Source organism: Oncorhynchus nerka, linkage group LG14, assembly GCF_034236695.1.
Source record: "Oncorhynchus nerka isolate Pitt River linkage group LG14, Oner_Uvic_2.0, whole genome shotgun sequence".
Lineage (NCBI taxonomy): Eukaryota > Metazoa > Chordata > Actinopteri > Salmoniformes > Salmonidae > Oncorhynchus > Oncorhynchus nerka.
Window position 1 is genome coordinate 74,475,221 of NC_088409.1, and position 21,950 is coordinate 74,497,170.

At 44.9% G+C, this 21,950-nt stretch overlaps 1 protein-coding gene across 1 annotated transcript in view; it reads left to right on the forward strand.

Annotated features, from left to right (window-relative positions):
- Window positions 1-21,950, forward strand: part of LOC115141882 (cell adhesion molecule DSCAM-like) — a 138,685-nt gene that overhangs the window by 109,566 nt on the left and 7,169 nt on the right. Inside the window, exons 12-32 of the mRNA XM_065000380.1 lie at window positions 2,008-2,204; window positions 2,432-2,528; window positions 2,745-2,873; window positions 3,039-3,206; window positions 3,713-3,783; window positions 3,994-4,237; window positions 5,742-5,888; window positions 6,965-7,120; window positions 7,337-7,470; window positions 7,675-7,828; window positions 8,027-8,144; window positions 8,770-8,933; window positions 9,116-9,214; window positions 12,392-12,580; window positions 16,152-16,442; window positions 16,623-16,799; window positions 17,170-17,200; window positions 18,118-18,230; window positions 18,327-18,476; window positions 19,579-19,779; window positions 20,051-20,353. Coding sequence (XP_064856452.1) covers window positions 2,008-2,204; window positions 2,432-2,528; window positions 2,745-2,873; window positions 3,039-3,206; window positions 3,713-3,783; window positions 3,994-4,237; window positions 5,742-5,888; window positions 6,965-7,120; window positions 7,337-7,470; window positions 7,675-7,828; window positions 8,027-8,144; window positions 8,770-8,933; window positions 9,116-9,214; window positions 12,392-12,580; window positions 16,152-16,442; window positions 16,623-16,799; window positions 17,170-17,200; window positions 18,118-18,230; window positions 18,327-18,476; window positions 19,579-19,779; window positions 20,051-20,353 — 3,333 coding nt within the window. The remainder of the gene's footprint in view (window positions 1-2,007; window positions 2,205-2,431; window positions 2,529-2,744; window positions 2,874-3,038; window positions 3,207-3,712; window positions 3,784-3,993; window positions 4,238-5,741; window positions 5,889-6,964; window positions 7,121-7,336; window positions 7,471-7,674; window positions 7,829-8,026; window positions 8,145-8,769; window positions 8,934-9,115; window positions 9,215-12,391; window positions 12,581-16,151; window positions 16,443-16,622; window positions 16,800-17,169; window positions 17,201-18,117; window positions 18,231-18,326; window positions 18,477-19,578; window positions 19,780-20,050; window positions 20,354-21,950) is intronic.

Consider the following 21,950-nt stretch of genomic DNA (forward strand, 5'->3'; position numbering starts at 1 on the left):
GCGCTCATCAAGGCATGCCCTCCGTCTCGCGGGGCCAGTAGTAGGAAAACATCAGGCAGGTCTCCTGCTGACGCTGCCTGCCACGGCGCTGCCTGCTGCCTCAGATGTACGGAGAAACTACCCCTGTTAAGGAGCAATAACATTTAGAGAAGGCTGAGGAGGATATTTTAATGTGCCTCACTTAAAATTCATAGTTGTCATGCAAAATAAATCAGCGTTCTTTGGCGTAGTTTGAGAGTGAATAAGAGATGAGGCTTAAATGTTGGCAGACCTTAGTGTGACACATTCAATCATGTCAGAGAGGGGCTGTCAGCTAGCGGAGCCACACCCCCTCCTACACACACACACACACACACACACACACGCACGCACACACGCACGCACGCACGCACGCACGCACGCACGCACGCACGCACACACACACACACACACACACACACACACACACACACACACACAAACCCCTCCTCTGCACCGTGAACCTCAAACGGGGTGGTGCAGAGAGAACGAGGGAGATGGAGAGAGTGTGTCACCTGGGATTATGTGTGGTTTGTTTTTGCTGCATGTGTTTCTCTGTTTTTCAGAATTTGCGTGGGTGTGTATGTGTGTTCCGTGTGAGTGTTGCCTTCTTGTGTAGATGTGTGTGTGTTCTGTGTTGGTGTGTGACTGTGTGTGTAGAAGACAGAGGAGAGGTCGAGGTTCTGAGTGTGTGTGGACGGGTAGTGAGACAGCAGTGGGGCCAGAGGAGTAGTCTTGTCTGCTGTGTATGAATAATCAAAGTGGGCTCTCATCATTAAATCATAGCCGTCCTGGTGGGATAGGAGAGAGAGGAGAGAGATCACAGTTACACTGCTGCAGGGGAACATCCTCTCAGACAGTGTTTCTGAGACTTGTCATGAGTCCTCTCTGCTCGTACTACCCACTTAGTTCCTGGAGAAACAGCTCCTTTAACAGACACAGACAGACACACAGAGGAGAATGGCTAGAGCACCAGCCCCCAGACGTATCCCATTGTCTTAGCCAGTAGGATGTACTGTATATATGATCTTGTTAAACACGTACAGTAGACATACCGTATGTACCTACACATTCATATACAGTACATTATTTTGTCTGCCTTGAAGTCCATTCCTCTCTGAAACATCAGCAACAGTGCACTGTACATACAGTATGTGCAGCATTTGTATGAGATATCAGTACAGCAGGTTATATCATCAAGGCTTTCAATGTAACTGTGATCTACACAAACCTATGTGAGACAGTACAGGACTGTGTTGTGTGTCTGTATTGTAGTAGAGGAAACATGCAGCGGTTTATAGCAGAACTGGGGTATTTCCCCAAATACACACACACACACATACACACACACACACACACACACACACACACACACACACACACACACACACACACACACACACACACACACACACACACACACACACACACACACACAGCACCGCTGCTAATAAGCGGGGAGTTCAGACTAGTCACAGCTTTCCTCTGCTCTGTAGCACCCTGTCTCTGTCTCTGTCTCTGTCTCTGTCTCTGTCTCTGTTTCTGTCTCCGTCTCTGTCTCTGTCTCTGTCTCTGTCTCTATCTCTGTCTCTGTCTCTGTTTCTGTCTCCGTCTCTGTCTCTGTCTCTGTCTCTGTATCTGTCTCTGTTTCTGTCTCTGTCTCTGTCTCTGTCTCTGTCTGAGACGCCCTACCTCAGGAACAACACGTAAACAGTTGCTGTCTGTTTGATTGCTTACCTGAAGGCCTGTTTTTGAACCATTAGTGGTCAATGCATTGTGGGAACCAGGGAGATCTAGATAGGAGTTCATGACTCTCCATAGTTGACTATTCTCAGCCGTGACGTTGGGAATGAGTACTCCTTTAGGCTTTAGGGTGGCAGAGGACAGTTAAAGGAGAATGTATGAGCCTCTGTTAAGTTACTTAGAAGTTCCAACCTCTGCTTCACTCTCTCCCTTTCTCGCTTTCTCTCCTCTCACCCTCTCTCTCAGTTCCGGCCATGATCACGTCGTACCCCAACACCACCATGGCCACGGTGGGCCAGCAGAAAGAGATGAGCTGCACGGCCCATGGGGAGAAGCCCATCATGGTGCGATGGGAAAAGGAGGAACGCATCATCAACCCAGAGACCAGCCGCTACACCGTCGTGGTCAAAGAAGTGGCTGACGAGGTCATCTCCACTCTGAAGGTGCGCCTGAGGCCTCCACCTCAAATGGGGGTGATGTGTATTATTAGTGTAGTACGTTCTCAATATCGCATGAATGATCATAGTAGTGTTTGTGCTTGCAGTGATTGACATTGGACATTTTGTGTAGCCTATAAAATAACTAGAGGTTATGATCAGTTGAATACCAAACTGTTTTGGTGTATTATGGAGATGTTGCCTGGTTTAAAACTATGTTGACCTCTCCTCAGATTTTGCCGACTGTTCGGGAAGATTCTGGATTCTTCTCCTGCCATGCCATCAACTCCTATGGTGAAGACAGAGGGATCATTCAGTTAACAGTACAAGGTAAACTCCTGGCTTCAGCTCCTGCTTCTTAAGCTGTTTCTCCATAGTGGTACCTTTTTGTTGCTACTGTAGGTTTCTCCTGACCACATCAGCTAATATCTCTGGGCCTTAGTTAACTTGAGCCTGCAGTTTGTTTCCTCCTGGTCAGGTCAACTAAGTGAACAGATAAACCTCTCTATCTAATCTGTGTGTGTGTGTGGTGTTAAACCCTTTCAGAACCTCCGGACCCTCCCGAGGTGGAGATCCGAGAGGTCAGAGACCGGACCATTGCCCTCCGCTGGACCATGGGCTTTGACGGAAACAGCCCCATCACAGGATATGACATTGAGTGCAAGAACAAGTCAGGTAGGGTTGGCACAAAGGCCTATGGAATAATGTGAGAAATCCACATGAAATTGCATATGACATAGTTATAACTAAATAGTTTTTTTGCATTAGCTAACTTGTTTGTTGTTGGTTGTCATGTCATACAGAGATGCTAATAGGTTCATTGTGTTTGGCCCCACCTAGCCTCGTGGAATTCAGCCCAGATAACCAAAGATGTGTCCCCCCAGCTGAACCAGGCCACCATTATAGAGCTGCACCCCTCCTCCACCTACAACATCCGCATATTCGCCAAGAACAACATCGGCAAGAGCGACACCAGCAACGAGCTCACCATCACCACTGACGAAGCAGGTTGGCCCACACAGATCTGTCCTTCACTGGGTCAAAACATCATGTAGTTATGTTCCAAACCAGTTTGACACATATTCTGTTGGTCTTCAGATTTTAGCCATGGATGCGTGTTGTTTTCAATTATGATATTTTCTTGAATACAGTAAAGGTCCATCGCTCGTTCATAACTAGAGCAAAGGGATTCCTAGCATTGTAGCACCATCTAGTGAGATATTTACTCAAAATAAATCATGTCTGAATTGACTCAGTCAATGAGGGTGGGTTATAAAAATTATTCAAAAAGGACTTTTACCATTGCATTTTTGTCTCACAGTTCTGGTCTACTTAAGGGGTGGCTCTCCCATAGGCACCAATGCGATAGCAGGTCTGGTCTACTTAGTTCACGCGCCACGCACCAACCAGAAAAAAGGAGCCTATGAAATGTCTTGCTTTCTCTATCATCTCTGCAACAGTCAACTGAATGTCTCATAAGAGTATTTCGTGTTAATATTACACCTGTTCCACAGCCCCCGATGGCCCTCCACAGGAAGTACAACTGGAGGCCACCTCTCCACAAAGCATCAAAGTCACCTGGAGGGTACTGTGTCCTCATGGTGTTAAACAAAGCTATTTTCCTGTTTCTATCGATGTCTATGTATAGAGTGATCGTATGATATGACAATAGTAATGCAGAGCATTTGACCAAACGTGTTACCCTAATTATAAGCAAAAGGATGGCAGCATTTGAACATATTTTGCAGCATTTGAACATATTATCGTTGTCCCCCATCCTCTTCCTCCTCCTCAGGCCCCCAACAAGCACCTTCAGAATGGGGTGATCCGGGGCTACCAGGTGGGTTACAGAGAGTACAGCTCTGGAGGCAGCTTCCAGTTTAACATCATCAGCATGGACACCACAGGGGAGAGCAGCGAGAGCATCACCCTGGACAACCTGAGGAAGTTCACTGAGTATGGGGTGGTGGTGCAGGCAGCTAACCGTGCTGGCACCGGCCCCTCCTCTCAGGAGGTCATCACCAAAACACTGGAGGATGGTTAGTACAGATCAGGGGGTTAAGGGGTGGGGTTGGGTAGGGATGTGTGTTTGTGTTTAGTTTACTTCTTAATAGCATGAGAATGTTGCAGTGTGAAAATGTAATTGCCGTAGGTAGACTACCATCTTCTGGATCAATTACCTCAAACCAAAAGATGTGAAATCACTAATACAGTAAGAAGTCAGTAGGAGGAGATATTGCAGCCTAGTCTGAACAAAAATATAAACGCAACGTGCAACAATGTCAAAGGTTTTACTGAGTTAACATTCATTTCGGCACTAATCTATGGATTTCACATGACTGGGAATACAGATATGCATCTTTTGGTCACAGATACCTTAAAAAGGTAGGGGCGTGGATCAGAAAACCAGTCAGTATCTCGTGTGACCACCATTTGCCTCATGCAGTGCGACACATTGCATAGATTTGATCAGGTTGTTGTGGCCTGTGGAATGCTGTCCCACTCCTCTTCAATGGCTGTGCGAAGTTGCTGGATATTGGCGGGAACTGGAATACGCTGTCGTACACGTCGATCCAGAGCATCCCAAACATGCTCAATGGGTGACATGTCTGGTGAGTATGCAGGCCATGGAAGAACTGGGACATTTTCAGCTTCCAGCAATTGTGTACAGATTCTTACGACATGGGGCCGTGCATTATATCATGCTGAAACATGAGGTGATGGCAGCGGATGAATGGAACGACAATGGGCCTCAGGATCTCATCACTGTATATCTGTGCATTGAAATTGCCATCAATAAAATGAAATTGTGTTCGTTGTCCGTAGCCCATATCACATCCCCACTGCCACCATGTGGCACTCTGTTCATAAAGTTGAGATCAGCAAACCGCTTGCCCACACGACGCCATACATGCGGTCTGCCATCTGCTCAGTACCGTTGAAACTGGGATTAATCCACGAAGAGCACACTTCTCCAGCCTGCCAGTGGCCATCGAAGGTGAGCATTTGCCCACTGAAGTCGGTTACGACGCCGAACTGCAGTCAGGTCAATTGGACGTTCTGCCAAAATCTCTAAAACTAGGTTGGAGGTGGGTTATGGTAGATAAATGGACATTCAATTCTCTTGCAACAGCTCTGGTGGACATTCCTGCAGCCAATTGCACGCTCCCTCAAAACTTGAGACATATGTGGCATTGTGTTGTGTGACGACACTGCACATTTTAGAGTGGATTTTATTGTCCCCAGCAAAAGGTGCACCTGTATAATGATCATGCTGTTTATCAGCTTCTTAATATGCCACATCTGTCAGGTGGATGGATTATCTTGGCAAAGGAAAAATGCTCACTAACAGGGATATAAACACATTTTTGCACAACATTTGAGAGAAATAAGCTTTTTGTCCATATGGAACATTTTATTTGTATTTTTATTTCAGCTCATGAAACATGGGACCAACACCTTACATGTTGCATATATATATTTGTTCAGTGTACCATTGTCTACACATGTCCTAACTTCGGTTCCCCTCCTGTCCCTTGACAGTCCCCTCGCGTCCCCCTGAGAATGTCCTGGCCATGGCCAAGTCCCCAGAAGTAATCTCTCTGTCCTGGTTGACCCTGCCCAACGAGGCCCTCAATGGAAACCTGCAGGGCTACAGAGTCATCTACTGGGCCAACCTGCCAGACGGAGGTAGGGGCTTGTTAACACGCGCTCAGAATACTTGGTGGTGTGAGCACTATGATCATAATGGTTTTAGCCCATTCTTTCATTTTCTATTTTAACTGCTATGTAGCATGCCATTCATCTTGTACTTGACAGATTTGTGCCACTAGGTGAGGCTATGGTTTAGTTTTTAGTTTTCTCAACAGGCAACACTAGATCATGGGTGTGCTTGTGGAATGTTTGCAATATCTCAGCAACGCTGCCATTTTCTCCTCAATTTCATTCTGCCAGTGTTGATTCAAGTTAGTTCTAATTAGTTCACTTCTAGATTTACTTACAAATCAACTATCCAATGAGTATTATATCTCAATAGACACATATCCATTTAAAATGGGTTCCTGTTCTGTATATAATGTAGTTAATTAGTTGTTTAGTAGCTTCATTCTAGATGAGGTGGGTTATTTGGATGGAGGTACCATGGGGCGTGAGAGGGGGCAGCACCCAGAGCTAACACTCTGCTCCCAGGCCCTGTGGATGGGATCCAGCCTGCAGCCTCTCGGGGCTCCATCAATAATTCACAAGATGCAGTAACTCACTGAGGGTCACTGCTTCAGTTCTGTCTACAAGGACACTCAGTCAAGGACACAGGAGACGCAGCAGACAGAGCACTACTGCCAGTTCTCAGTCATTACTATATCACAGATACTACCTCGGTCAAAAATCACAGTAGCTTACTGTGTATGTGCATCGTCTTGTATGGTAGTTTGCAGTGTGGTCCTAGGCAGTGGTGTAAAGTACTTCATTAAAAATACTTTAAAATACTACTTAAGTTGTTTTTGGGGGTATCTATACTTTTACTCAAGTACTATTTTACTGGGTTACTTTCACTTTTACTTGAGTCATTTTATATTAAGGTATCTTTACTTTTACTCATGTATGACAATTGAGTACTTATTCCACCTCTGGTTCTAGGTGTATTGTATTATTGTGGTCACTGTAGTTATTTTCTCATAATGCTGTCACACTGGATCATAGACTTAATTTGATATGGCATGAGAGTGAGTGATAAAAGGTTGTTTGTAACCGTTGTGTGACATTGACAGAGTTGGGAGAGATCAGGAACGTGACCACCTCCTACCCGTCTCTGGAACTGGATGGTCTGGAGAAATACACCAACTACAGCATCCAGGTTCTGGCCTTCACCCGGGCCGGGGACGGGGTGCGCAGTGAGCAGATCTTCACCCGGACCAAGGAAGATGGTGAGATACAAATCCTGGCTTGAGATACACTTGGCATAGATGTGGATCATTGCTTTCATATTGACATCAAAGCATGATTCCTGCATAAGTTCAAGCTATGCACGTAATAAAGAACTGTCTGCAATAAGTCCATATAAGCCAATCTTCACTGTTTCTATTAATATATACAGTATATATGTATGTTTAACATAATATGCCCCTCCTTCCTCCCTCTAGTCCCTGGGCCTCCAGCGGGGGTTAAGAGTGCAGCCGCCACCAGCTCCGTGGTGTTTGTGTCCTGGCTCCCTCCTCTCAAACTCAACGGCATCATCAGGAAGTACATTGTCTTCTGTTCCAACCTGCACCCCACGGTACGGAGCTCTATTATTATTAACACAGTTCTCACAGCAGCCTTGAATGCCCATTACAACACTGCCTCCAGTCCTCCCATTCTGGGCTGTATTAGAAAGTCCTGTAGGGAGAGAGAAAGCTCATGAAGATTACTCCTCTGTTCAAGTTGTATGATAAATGCATAGATGTGTAACCCCCTTCCCTTTCTCCCTCCCTCTCTCCAGGTGATGAGTGAGTTTGAGGCTTCTCCTGATGTGTATTTCTACAGAGTGCCAAACCTGGCCCGCAACAGGAAGTACAGCATCTGGGTGGTTGCCGTGACAGCCGCTGGGCGAGGCAACAGCAGTGAGACCATCACAGTGGAACCTCGGGCCAAAGGTACGGGCTGCCTGTGTAACAGCGTAACTATTGAACGTTGGGAATCCAAACGGATGTTTCTGAAATATTAGTGATTGTAGTATGATGTTGATTGATATGACATCTAGGATATTGCTTGCATTCTGTTATTATTCATCATTGTTATCCATTGGAATAGAATGGTAAAGTCACAGGGATGCATGTGTGTAACCCCCCTAGCTCCTGCCAGGATCCTGACGTTCAACGGAACAGTGACTACACCCTGGATGAAGGACATCATTCTGCCCTGCAAGGCGGTCGGAGATCCACCCCCCACTATCAAGTGGCTGAAGGGAAAGTAAGTCAAGCCATAGAGCTGTATAGAGATCACAACGTTCTATCTGTACCATTACGGCATCTGTGACATCATTGGCAGCGCCATTGAGGCTATTTACATTTTCTTCTTCTTTTGATGTATGAAAAAAGTCTAATATTGGTGACTTACCGCCATTTGCAGTGCTGGAGTCTTGAACCAAATATTGTCATTCATTTATTATGGCCACTAAATGGCGGTCATATAGCTTTAAGCCATTTACAAACTAGGGTGGTCGTATAGCTTTAAGACATTTACAAACTAGGGTGGTCATAGCTTTAAGACATTTACAAACTAGGGTGGTCGTATAGCTTTAAGACATTTACAAACTATGCAAACCAATTTGAAGAGGAAGACAATGCTCTGATCATTGGCTGATCGCTCCCAACCCATAGGAATGCCCACCCAGTTGACTACTTTAAAATGATGGAAGCCTTCAATGGCAAACGTCATTGTAAAACCAGGTAATTTCCAAGAAATGATCTCTATACATCTCTATGGTCAAGGCCTATCTGTCACATGATTCAGCACAATGCAGGTATGTCAAAATCGTAATCACGTTTTTACGTACTGTACTGAACATCATCTGGTCAACTCTACCTCTCAACAGCAATGGTACACCTGCCCCTGTTCTGATTGATGGACGCCGCAGTGTCCATAGCAACGGTAGCTTCATCATCCGAACGGTGAAAGCAGAGGACTCTGGGAACTACAGCTGTGTGGCCAGCAACAACTGGGGCTCTGATGAGATCACGCTCAACCTGCAGGTTCAAGGTAAGACAGAGAGAGATGCCCAAGGATAATTGTCCAAAACTGTCCAATACTAATTTGTATTGGACAGTATTGAAAGGCTTTCTACCTAGCTCTTCTGAGGACACTTTGTGGCTAGTTTGATGTAGCACAGATGCTTTGTTGTCATGGATTTTGTTAGAAACATCATTCATTTTGTTCTACAGTTCCTCCAGACCAACCACGCCTCACAGTTACCAAGACAACCACCACATCAATCACTCTGTCCTGGATACCTGGGGACAACGGAGGAAGCTCCATCAGAGGTGAGTGACATTAGGCCATTTAGACACAGCAGAGACACCTCTACAAGGCATAGACCTCCTTTCCAATACCCCAGTGACACTTCAACAAGACAAATATCCCCATTCAGACACACTAACTAATGACATTTCAACAAGAGATAAAGTAGACCTCCATTCACACCCACTAACTAATGACATTTCAACAAGAGATAAAGTAGACCTCCATTCAGACACACTAACCAATGACATTTCAACAAGAGATAAAGTAGATCTCCATTCAGACCCACTAACCAATGACATTTCAACAAGAGATAAAGTAGACCTCCATTCACACCCACTAACTAATGACATTTCAACAAGAGATAAAGTAGATCTCCATTCAGACCCACTAACCAATGACATTTCAACAAGAGATAAAGTAGACCTCCATTCACACCCACTAACTAATGACATTTCAACAAGAGATAAAGTAGATCTCCATTCAGACCCACTAACCAATGACATTTCAACAAGAGATAAAGTAGACCTTCATTCAGACCCACTAACTAATGACATTTCAACAAGAGATAAAGTAGACCTCCATTCAGACACACTAACCAATGACATTTCAACAAGAGATAAAGTAGACCTCCATTCAGACCCACTAACTAATGACATTTCAACAAGAGATAAAGTAGACCTCCATTCAGACACACTAACCAATGACATTTCAACAAGAGATAAAGTAGATCTCCATTCAGACCCACTAACCAATGACATTTCAACAAGAGATAAAGTAGACCTCCATTCAGACCCACTAACCAATGACACTTCAACAAGAGATAAAGTAGACCTCCATTCAGACCCACTAACCAATGACACTTCAACAAGAGATAAAGTAGACCTCCATTCAGACCCACTAACCAATGACATTTCAACAAGAGATAAAGTAGACCTCCATTCAGACCCACTAACCAATGACACTTCAACAAGAGATAAAGTAGACCTCCATTCAGACCCACTAACCAATGACACTTCAACAAGAGATAAAGTAGACCTCCATTCAGACCCACTAACCAATGACATTTCAACAAGAGATAAAGTAGACCTTCATTCAGACCCACTAACTAATGACATTTCAACAAGAGATAAAGTAGACCTCCATTCACACCCACTAACTAATGACATTTCAACAAGAGATAAAGTAGACCTCCATTCAGACACACTAACCAATGACATTTCAACAAGAGATAAAGTAGATCTCCATTCAGACCCACTAACCAATGACATTTCAACAAGAGATAAAGTAGACCTTCATTCAGACCCACTAACTAATGACATTTCAACAAGAGATAAAGTAGACCTCCATTCAGACACACTAACCAATGACATTTCAACAAGAGATAAAGTAGACCTCCATTCAGACCCACTAACTAATGACATTTCAACAAGAGATAAAGTAGACCTCCATTCAGACACACTAACCAATGACATTTCAACAAGAGATAAAGTAGATCTCCATTCAGACCCACTAACCAATGACATTTCAACAAGAGATAAAGTAGACCTCCATTCAGACCCACTAACCAATGACACTTCAACAAGAGATAAAGTAGACCTCCATTCAGACCCACTAACCAATGACACTTCAACAAGAGATAAAGTAGACCTCCATTCAGACCCACTAACCAATGACATTTCAACAAGAGATAAAGTAGACCTCAATTCAGACCCACTAACCAATGACATTTCAACAAGAGAAAAAGTAGACCTCCATTCGGGCCCACTAACCAATGACATTTCAACAAGAGATAAAGTAGACCTTCATTCAGACCCACTAACTAATGACATTTCAACAAGAGATAAAGTAGACCTCCATTCAGACACACTAACCAATGACATTTCAACAAGAGATAAAGTAGACCTCCATTCAGACCCACTAACTAATGACATTTCAACAAGAGATAAAGTAGACCTCCATTCAGACACACTAACCAATGACATTTCAACAAGAGATAAAGTAGATCTCCATTCAGACCCACTAACCAATGACATTTCAACAAGAGATAAAGTAGACCTCCATTCAGACCCACTAACCAATGACACTTCAACAAGAGATAAAGTAGACCTCCATTCAGACACACTAACCAATGACATTTCAACAAGAGATAAAGTAGACCTCCATTCAGACCCACTAACCAATGACATTTCAACAAGAGATAAAGTAGACCTCCATTCAGACCCACTAACCAATGACATTTCAACAAGAGAAAAAGTAGACCTCCATTCGGGCCCACTAACCAATGACATTTCAACAAGAGATAAAGTAGACCTCCATTCACACCCACTAACCAATGACATTTCAACAAGAGATAAAGTAGACCTCCATTCAGACACACTAACCAATGACATTTCAACAAGAGATAAAGTAGACCTCCATTCAGACACACTAACCAATGACATTTCAACAAGAGAAAAAGTAGACCTCCATTCGGGCACTCCAACGACACCTCAAAAATTCACTGGTAACTACTAAGACACACCAATGGCACTTCAGTAACAGGGCTGGTACCCTATTAGGACATTGGGTGAACAAAATCATCTTACAAGTCCCCCCACTTCTCATTATCTTAGACAGGCTTAGTAATTGTGCTGAGTGGGGTGCTAAAACAGTGGAGAGGGAATAGATTAAAAAGGAACAAAGAAGATTAGGTGGGTTAAAGTGGAAGATTAAACCACTCAGTCAAGAAGAAAGCCCAATCACAGAAGGAGTAGCACTGGTGATTTATCATAGCTGGTCATCACTGGAACACAACATTGCGCTTCTGGCCTCTCAGGCTTTTTAACAGAGATCATAAGGGATGTCCAGGGTGATTTCCTATGGTATTTGTTTTCATGTCATGCGTCAAACTACAGTATATTGTCTAGTCCTTCCACTTACCCCAATACAGTGCCTTATTTCCTTTTATTTGTGTAGAGTAAATATTGGCTATGATCACGTGTTGTTGTCCTGCCTTATGTTACATGTAATGTTAATCAGTTTCATTGGCATGTTTATAAGTATTTAGCACATGCCTAAGCTCAAATACTTCCACTCTGCTGTGCCAGCACTGTGAGAGAGTATCTAGGTAATGTAGTTATTAGGTTATCAGATTAACTTGGAGTGTGTTGGGAGAGATTTTACAGTTATGCTCTCTCTCACTCTCTCTCTCTCTCTAGGCTACATCCTGCAGTACTCAGAGGACAACAGTGAGCAGTGGGGCAGCTTTCCCATCAGCCCTAGCGAGCGCTCGTACCGTCTGGAGAACCTGAAGTGTGGCACTTGGTACAAGTTCACCCTGACTGCTCAGAATGGAGTGGGCCCCGGACGCATCAGTGAGATCATTGAAGCAAAAACGCACGGAAAAGGTAGAGTCTCTATTGCAGGGATGGGCTATAGGTAGAGTCTCTATAGCAGGGATGGGCTATAGGTAGAGTCTCTATTGCAGGGATGGGCTATAGGTAGAGTCTCTATAGCAGGGATGGGCTATAGGTAGAGTCTCTATTGCAGGGATGGGCTATAGGTAGAGTCTCTATAGCAGGGATGGGCTATAGGTAGAGTCTCTATTGCAGGGATGGGCTATAGGTAGAGTCTCTATAGCAGGGATGGGCTATAGGTAGAGTCTCTATTGCAGGGATGGGCTATAGGTAGAGTCTCTATAGCAGGGATGGGCTATAGGTAGAGTCTTTATAGCAGGGATGGGCTATAGGTAGAGTCTTTATAGCAGGGATGGGCTATAGGTAGTCTCTATAGCAGGGATGGGCTATAGGTAGAGTCTTTATAGCAGGGATGGGCTATAGGTAGAGTCTCTATTGCAGGGATGGGCTATAGGTAGAGTCTCAGGGATGGGCTATAGCAGGGATGGGGCTAGGTAGAGTCTCTATTGCAGGGATGGGCTATAGGTAGAGTCTTTATAGCAGGGATGGGGTATAGGTAGAGTCTCTATTGCAGGGATGGGCTATAGGTAGAGTCTCTATAGCAGGGATGGGCTATAGGTAGAGTCTATATTGCAGGGATGGGGTATAGGTAGAGTCTCTATAGCAGGGATGGGGTATAGGTAGAGTCTCTATTGCAGGGATGGGCTATAGGTAGAGTCTTTATAGCAGGGATGGGCTATAGGTAGAGTCTTTATAGCAGGGATGGGCTATAGGTAGAGTCTCTATTGCAGGGATGGGCTATAGGTAGAGTCTTTATAGCAGGGATGGGCTATAGGTAGAGTCTTTATAGCAGGGATGGGGATATAGGTAGAGTCTTTATAGCAGGGATGGGTAGAGTCTATAGCAGGGATGGGGTAGAGTCTCTATAGCAGGGATGGGCTATAGGTCTATAGCAGGGATGGGCTATAGCAGGGATGGGGTATAGGTAGAGTCTATATTGCAGGGATGGGCTATAGGTAGAGTCTTCAGGGATGGGGTATAGGTAGAGTCTCTAGGGGATGGGCTATAGGTAGAGTCTCTATTGCAGGGATGGGCTATAGGTAGAGTCTTTATAGCAGGGATGGGGTCTCTATTGCAGGGATGGGCTAGAGTCTCTATTGCAGGGATGGGGGTATAGGTGGGCTATAGAGTCTCTATAGGGATGGGCAGGGATGGGGATGGGCTATAGGTAGAGTAGGGATGTCTTTATAGCAGGGATGGGCTATAGGTAGAGTCTCTATAGCTAGGGATCTCTATTGCAGGGATGGGCTATAGGTAGAGTCTCTATTGCAGGGATGGGCTATAGGTAGAGTCTCTATTGCAGGGATGGGCTATAGGTAGAGTCTTTATTGCAGGGATGGATGGTAGAGTCTCTATAGGGATGGGCTATAGTCTCTATTGCAGGGATGGGCTATAGGTAGAGTCTCTATTGCAGGGATGGGCTATAGGTAGAGTCTCTATTGCAGGGATGGGCTATAGGTAGAGTCTCTATTGCAGGGATGGGATATAGGTAGAGTCTTTATAGCAGGGATGGACTATAGGTAGAGTCTCTATTGCAGGGGATGGAGTCTCTATTGCAGGGATGGGCTATAGGTAGAGTCTCTATTGCAGGGATGGGCTATATGGGTCTATAGCAGGGATGGGCTATAGGTAGTCTCTATTGCAGGGATGGGCTATAGGTAGAGTCTTTATAGCAGGGATGGACTATCTTTATAGCAGGGATGGTAGAGTCTCTATGTGCAGGGATGGGCTTTATAGGGATGGGCTATAGGTAGAGTCTTTATAGCTGGACTTGGTAGAGTCTCTAGGGGATGGGCTATAGGTAGAGTCTCTATTGCAGGGATGGACTATAGGTAGAGTCTCTATTGCAGGGATGGGCTATAGGTAGAGTCTCTATTGCAGGGATGGGCTATAGGTAGAGTCTCTATTGCAGGGATGGGCTATAGGTAGAGTCTTTATAGCAGGGATGGGGTATAGGTAGAGTCTCTATTGCAGGGATGGGCTATAGGTAGAGTCTCTATTGCAGGGATGGGCTATAGGTAGAGTCTCTATTGCAGGGATGGGCTATAGGTAGAGTCTCTATTGCAGGGATGGGATATAGGTAGAGTCTTTATAGCAGGGATGGACTATAGGTAGAGTCTCTATTGCAGGGATGGACTATATGTAGAGTCTCTATTGCAGGGATGGGCTATAGGTAGAGTCTCTATTGCAGGGATGGGCTATAGGTAGAGTCTTTATAGCAGGGATGGGCTATAGGTAGAGTCTCTATTGCAGGGATGGGCTAAAGGTAGAGTCTTTATAGGAGGGATGGACTGTAAGTAGAGTCTCTATAGAAGGGATGGGCTATAGGTAGAGTCTCTATTGCAGGGATGGGCTATAGGTAGAGTCTTTATAGCAGGGATGGGCTATAGGTAGAGTCTCTATTGCAGGGATGGGCTAAAGGTAGAGTCTTTATAGGAGGGATGGACTGTAAGTAGAGTCTCTATAGAAGGGATGGGCTATAGGTAGAGTCTCTATTGCAGGGATGGACTATAGGTAGAGTCTTTATAGCAGGGATGGGCTTTAAGTAGAGTCTCTACACGAGGGATGGGCTATAGGTAGAGTCTTTATAGGAGGGATGGGCTATAGGTAGAGTCTTTATAGCAGGGATGGGCTATAGGTAGAGTCTCTATTGGAGGGATGGGCTATAGGTAGAGTCTCTATTGCAGGGATGGGCTATAGGTAGAGTCTTTATAGCAGGGATGGGCTATAGGTAGAGTCTCTATTGCAGGGATGGGCTATAGGTATAGTCTCTATTGCAGGGATGGACTATAGGTAGAGTCTCTATTGCAGGGATGGAGTATAGGTAGAGTCTCTATTGCAGGGATGGGCTATAGGTAGAGTCTCTATTGCAGGGATGGGGTATAGGTAGAGTCTTTATAGGAGGGATGGGCTATAGGTAGAGTCTCTATAGCAGGGATGGACTATAGGTAGAGTCTCTATTGCAGGGATGGACTATAGGTAGAGTCTCTATAGCAGGGATGGGCTGTAAAGTAGAGTCTCTATAGCAGGGATGGGCAATAGGTATTTTTGATTTATTTAACTAGGCAAGTCAGTTAAGAGCAAATTCTTATTTATAATGACGACCTACCGGGGAACAGTGGGTTAACTGCCTTGTTCAGGGGCAGGACGACAGATTTTTACCTTGACAGCTCAGGGATTCGATACAACAACCTTTCGGTTACTGACCCAAATGCTCTAAATATTTTGCCTGCAATGTGGTGGGTGGGGTGATGCACATGTGGGTACGCAGACCTGCAAGCAACTTTTTTGTGGCCCCCACCCCCATCATCTCTGCTCTATAGCATCGCCACCCCACCACTGTCCCCTTAGAACTGACTCTAACTCAAGTCCTATCTAAAGAATTTACCAAGCAATTCCTTGAACTTGCTCAATTATTGTGACCTGATTTCGTTCATGAATAAAATGTTACTGGTATCCTTAAAAGTCTACATCTGGTCTCTTCACCCCTCTTTTTTTCCAGAGCCCCAGTTTGCCAAAGAACACGAGCTGTTTGCCAGCATCAATTCCACCCGGGTCAGGCTCAATCTAATTGGGTGGAACAATGGCGGCTGCCCAATCACCTCATTCACCCTGGAGTACCGTCCGGTCGACACGGCAATGTGGACCATGGCCCAGCGAACCTCACTAACCAAGAGCTACATCCTGTACGACCTGGCGGAAGCCACCTGGTACGAGCTGCAGATGAAGGTGGTCAACAGCGCTGGCTTCGCCGAGAAGAAAATCACATTCGCCACGCTCAACGCCGATGGAAGTGAGTTCAGTTCAGTGGTCCTCTAGGATGACAACATTGTTTCCTAAACCATGATAGTTTCATTTACAAAAGAAGTCCTTCCAAAGAAACATATTTGACTACGATTCTTAGTCCTCCCAAGTCCCAGCCCTGGTGATAAATAGTCATGCCTAATACTCGGGATGGTTCTTCTCCCCGCAGGTACTATCCCTCCTCTGTTGAAGACAGTGGACCCCATCACAGACAACATGTCAGGCAACGAGGGGCTGAAGATGATGGTGACCATCACCTGTATCCTGGTGGCTGCTGTCATGGTCTTCATCCTCCTGATGGTGCTGAAGAGGAGGAGGAGGGAGCAGAGGCTCAAGAGGCTACGCGGTGAGTCAGAACATAAAGACACTCACATGCACACGCACCCACACACACACAATAGAAACAAGGCCAACAATAACACACAAGCACTTTTTAGAGATTTATGCTCAAGAGAGTGAGGATTAATTAACTTGAGCAGAATAGAATCGTGAGCTGTGACTATTGGCTTTCATTATGTAATTAAGAGGCTATGAGTTTAGCTAACACTGTAGAACGGTCTGATCAGATCTAGTGTTCCACTATTCATTTGCCAACACTCTAATGTTCTAGTTTTGCACATCTAGGAAATTGGCTTGGTGCCTATGATTGTAATATGTTATCTTTTGTCAACCACAACTCTGCATTGTTACTAACTTATTGTATGCTGACTTCACAGATGCAAAAAGCCTGGCAGAAATGCTGATGAGGTACGTGAAGAGGAATAAAACTACAGATAGGAATCATAAAATACTTTACAGTAACTGTCCAGTGTTTTCATAAAAAAAAAAAAAATGTAATTAGTGTGTTAAAAAGCAGCTTTTTTGTGTTGGAATGGTGTGGGTATATACCAGTCATTAAAAATATTGACGGGAGTAGACCGATGATTGGCCAGCTCATCCTCCTCAGGAGTATGACATCATACTCTATTAGGAAATAAAATGTATTTTTCAGTTTGAGGTAGAGTTTTTGTGGTCAATTTATGCTTTGGCCACAAATACGAGTATAGGATGAGTCAACAAATCAAATCAAATGTTATTGGTCGCATACACATGGTTAGCAGATGTTATTGTGAGTGTAGCGAAATGCTTATGCTTCTACATCTGACAGTGCTGCAGTATCTAACAGCTAATATCTAACAATTCCACAACAAAACCTAATGTCTAACAAATTCCACAACAAAACCTAATACACACAATCTAGTAAATTAATGGGATAAGAATATATAAATATCAAATAATGGATGAGCAGTGACAGAGAGGCTAAGATGCAATAGATAGTAAAGAATAGATAGTGAAGGATACAGTATACATTATATACATATGTGATGCGTAATGCGAGATATGTAAACATTCTTAAAGTGGCATTATTAAAGTGACTCATGTTCCATTTATTAAAGTGGACATTGATATCAAGTCTGTAGGTAGGCAGCCACCTCTCTGTGCTAGTGGTGGCTGTTTAACAATCTGATGGCCTTGAGATAGAAGCTGTTTTTCAATCTTGGTATGAGTTAACATAATATGAACTTTTAAAAGAGAGAGTCTCACTGGACAGTTACTTTAAAACTATGACAGAAAACTTACAAACAATACAACAAAATCCCCTAACTGACATTTCTATCTCCTAGTAAAAACACACGGACACCAGACACATCGAACAAGCAGCAAGCCATGAGAATGCACATCGACATCCCCCGAGCCCAGCTGCTCATCGAAGAGAGAGATACTATGGAGACTATCGGTGAGACAAGTCTGCCACGCCAGTTTATCCCTTGCACGTTATATTTGATCATCTTTTCTAATCTCATTGTCTTCCTCCCTGTTTTCTGTCTCTCAGACGACAGGTCGACGGTGCTGCTGACTGATAATGACTTTGGGGAGACGTCCAAACAGAAGTCGTCCACTGTCACGCACACAGTCCACTACCAGTCCCTGTCGCAGGCCACCGGCCCACTGGTGGACGTCTCCGATGCCCGGCCTGGAACCAGTAAGAGCTTAACCCATTTAATCACCTCTATATCCCACCCCTCACCACCTTTACTCTGTCGTCCCCTGGAAGAATAGGGGTAATTCATTACTGTTTATTTATTTGTAGTTATGTGAAATAAGAGAATGCTCTCTCTCAATACTCATATTTTTTGATATAGTTAAATTCAATCCAAGCATCTGCTGTAACTTTAAATCATTGTACATATTTATTTATCTCTCAGGTGCCTGTAACTGGACCCCAGTCCTCCAATCAGTGTTTAGACTCTAGTTTTTTTTATTAACAACAGCTCTAACAATAAACCTCCAGGTATTCACATACCCTGATCTCAAATCCATTTTAAGCAAACTAGAATTTTCAGCTTATCATAGTTACAACCCTCAGATGCACTCACATAGCCCACAGCACAGAGCAGTGTGAGCCAAGCCAGTGGCTGCACAGTGGCTCATGGAGGCTCTGTTGCTGTTGAGCTTCAGTGGAGCTGAACTGATGAAGAGAGGAGAGGCATCTGGCTCCACCTGACAGCTCACCTGATTGGGCTCATTGAGGCTGGCCGGGCAGCACTGTGGGCCTAAATCTTATCTGCTGACTCAGTCATATCTATCCAGAGTGTTGGGAAAACACTGCCTGGTGCTCCAGTCTCCAGCCCACTGATGGAATTACTCCACTCTGACCTACTACTATTACCACGGCTATTCTTCTCTGGCTTCTCCAGGCCGGATCTAATCATGGCCATTCTAAAGGGACATTCTGATTTGGTGCCATTGATGCATAGCACAGTAGGTTAAATGTCTGGGTCAGACCGAATATGATACTATTTTTTCTTTGGGGAATATTATATCTACTGTGAAAGGTTAGGATGATAGTTTCAAAACTATTAATTATTATTGATCAATAGATGTTTCTGTAATTTGATACACAGAAAATTAACACTCAATGTATGCTATTTACTGTTTAGTAGCACTTTAGTGGTATGTATGAAATGGCACCCTAATCCATTGGGACCCTGGTCAAAAGTAGTGCACTACATAGGGGATAGGGTGCCAATTCCGACACTGCCTAGGCCTCTCATCAGTAATGACTTTGGCCCTTTCACCCCCAGACCCCACAGCACGCCGCACTGCCAAAGCAGGCCCTGCAGCCAGCAGGAACCGATACGCCAGCCAGTGGACCCTGAACCCCCCCCAACCACCCACCTCCTCCCACACCCTGAGCACAGACTGGAGACTGCCCACACCGCGTGCCGCCGGCTCTGTGGACAAGGAGAGCGATAGCTACAGCGTCAGCCCATCGCAGGACACAGGTACTGGACTGACCCTATGTCTCACATACAACATTAGTCTGCAGCAAAGGGGAGACCACTACTACTGTACGTGGAAGGGTCAGAGTGCTCACGGTATGTTTTAAGATATTTCCTATATATCTTAAATGTAAGCTATATGCTTGTACTATAATGGATGTTGCTTCTTTGTGTGTGTGTGTGTGTGTGTGTGTGTGTGTGTGTGTGTGTGTGTGTGTGTGTGTGTGTGTGTGTGTGTGTGTGTGTGTGTGTGTGTGTGTGTGTGACTACGCAGACCGCGCGCGGAGCAGCATGGTGTCGACAGAGAGCGCGTCGTCCACGTACGAGGAGCTGGCCCGAGCCTACGAGCACGCCAAGATGGAGGAGCACCTGCGGCACGCCAAGTTCACCATCACAGAATGCTTCATCTCCGACACCTCCTCAGAGCAAATGACTGCCGGCACCAATGACTACACAGACAGCCTGACGTCCAGCACGCCGTCCGAGTCAGGCATCTGCAGGTTCACCGCCTCCCCGCCCAAGCCTCAGGACGTCAGCCGGGTTATGAACATGGCAGCACCCAAGGCCCACAGACCGGGTATACAGAACACACATGCACAGTACAGTTCAAACCTCATTGAAACTTCATTATTTTCCTCATTACTCTAGATCAGTGTTTTCTACCTCCGGCCCTCGAGTACCCCCAACAGTACATATTTTTGTTGTGGCCCTGGACAAGCACACCTGATTCTACTCATCAAGCCCTTGACAAGTTGAGTTAAGTGTTCTGCCCCAATTAGACCTCGGACCACTGCATTACTACTATAAATTCCACAGCTCTCTAGGCATGTTCAAAGTTCAAAGTTTCATAGCTTTCATTTAACACAGCATATTACAAAACGCCTATTGCAAAATAATGATCATGATCATAAGGTACACTTCCTCAGATAAAACCTCTGGAATGCTGTTAACGCTTGATGAAGTACAAACACCATTAAAACCCCTGTAATAACCCTCTCACATTGCTGTATTCATCTTCGGTGCTCTGCAGCAATTTCTGCACATGGAGGATCTGTCTGTCTGTCTATCTGTCTGTCTGTCTGTCTGTCCGTCCGGCCGTCCGTCTGTCCCTCTGTCTGACACTGTCCTCCCCCAGGTGGGCCTCATACGACCTGCTGCTACTCAACTCCTATTCCTATTGGTTTCACTGTCTGGCGCAGCTTGAGGACAGACCAAACAGAATGGGTTGACATGAGGAAATGCACATTTTTCAAAAACGTTTTGTAAAAAACACACACACACACACACAGATTGTATATAGTACATTTATCAAGTCCTGGCCTGCCATGTTTTTAGTCTGGGCTGGGTGCATGAAGACTAGCTTGGTGTGGATGTTGTCGGATGGCAGGATCTAGGTTGGGCTGAGTTAGACAAGGTAGACAGGTTTTGGCTATCTGAGCTGGGTCTTGAGTTTCCGTCCCTCATTATGTTTTCATGGTGCGGACATGAGCCAGCTGCCCACAGTCATCAGCCAGCGGGAGGCTTAAACAGTCAGCTGAGGGCAAGTAGAGGCTATCTGTCAAGCCAATCTAAAGCTATTGTCTGTCAATACAAAACAGCCCTTTACTGCCACAATGGAGATGTTCAGCGCGATATCAGTCTTTCAGACACAGAGCCTGTTGTAGCGTCGTGCCAACCCTGGTGTCACTTTCATCCAGCGGGAGCTGGGCGACACCAGCGACACGTAGACACGCTTTACAAGTTTCTACAATAAGTCCCTGTTGAAGACCGTTGTTGCCAGTCTGGTTTAGCATCAGCCAGCTCTATTGTGGCCCACATTGTGGAATTCACCCATGTTAGTTTGAACACAGTTCATTTTTATGGTGTTTTCGCCCAACGAGTGTCACATAGTAGCATCAGAATCCTCAAGAAAAAAAGGCAATATTTTCAATATAAAACATACATGTCGATGCTGGCATACAAAAGTGATGGCATACAGAAGTGCTTGATGGATATCTGTCTGTCTGTCTGTCTGTCTGTCTGTCTGTCTGTCTGTCTGTCTGTCTGTCTGTCTGTCTGTCTGTCTGTCTGTCTGTCTGTCTGTCTGTCTGTCTGTCTGTCTGTCTGTCTGTCTGTCTGACAGTGCCCCCCCTTCTGTAGTAATGTACCTTTGCCCTGAGTTGACCCTGTGACCT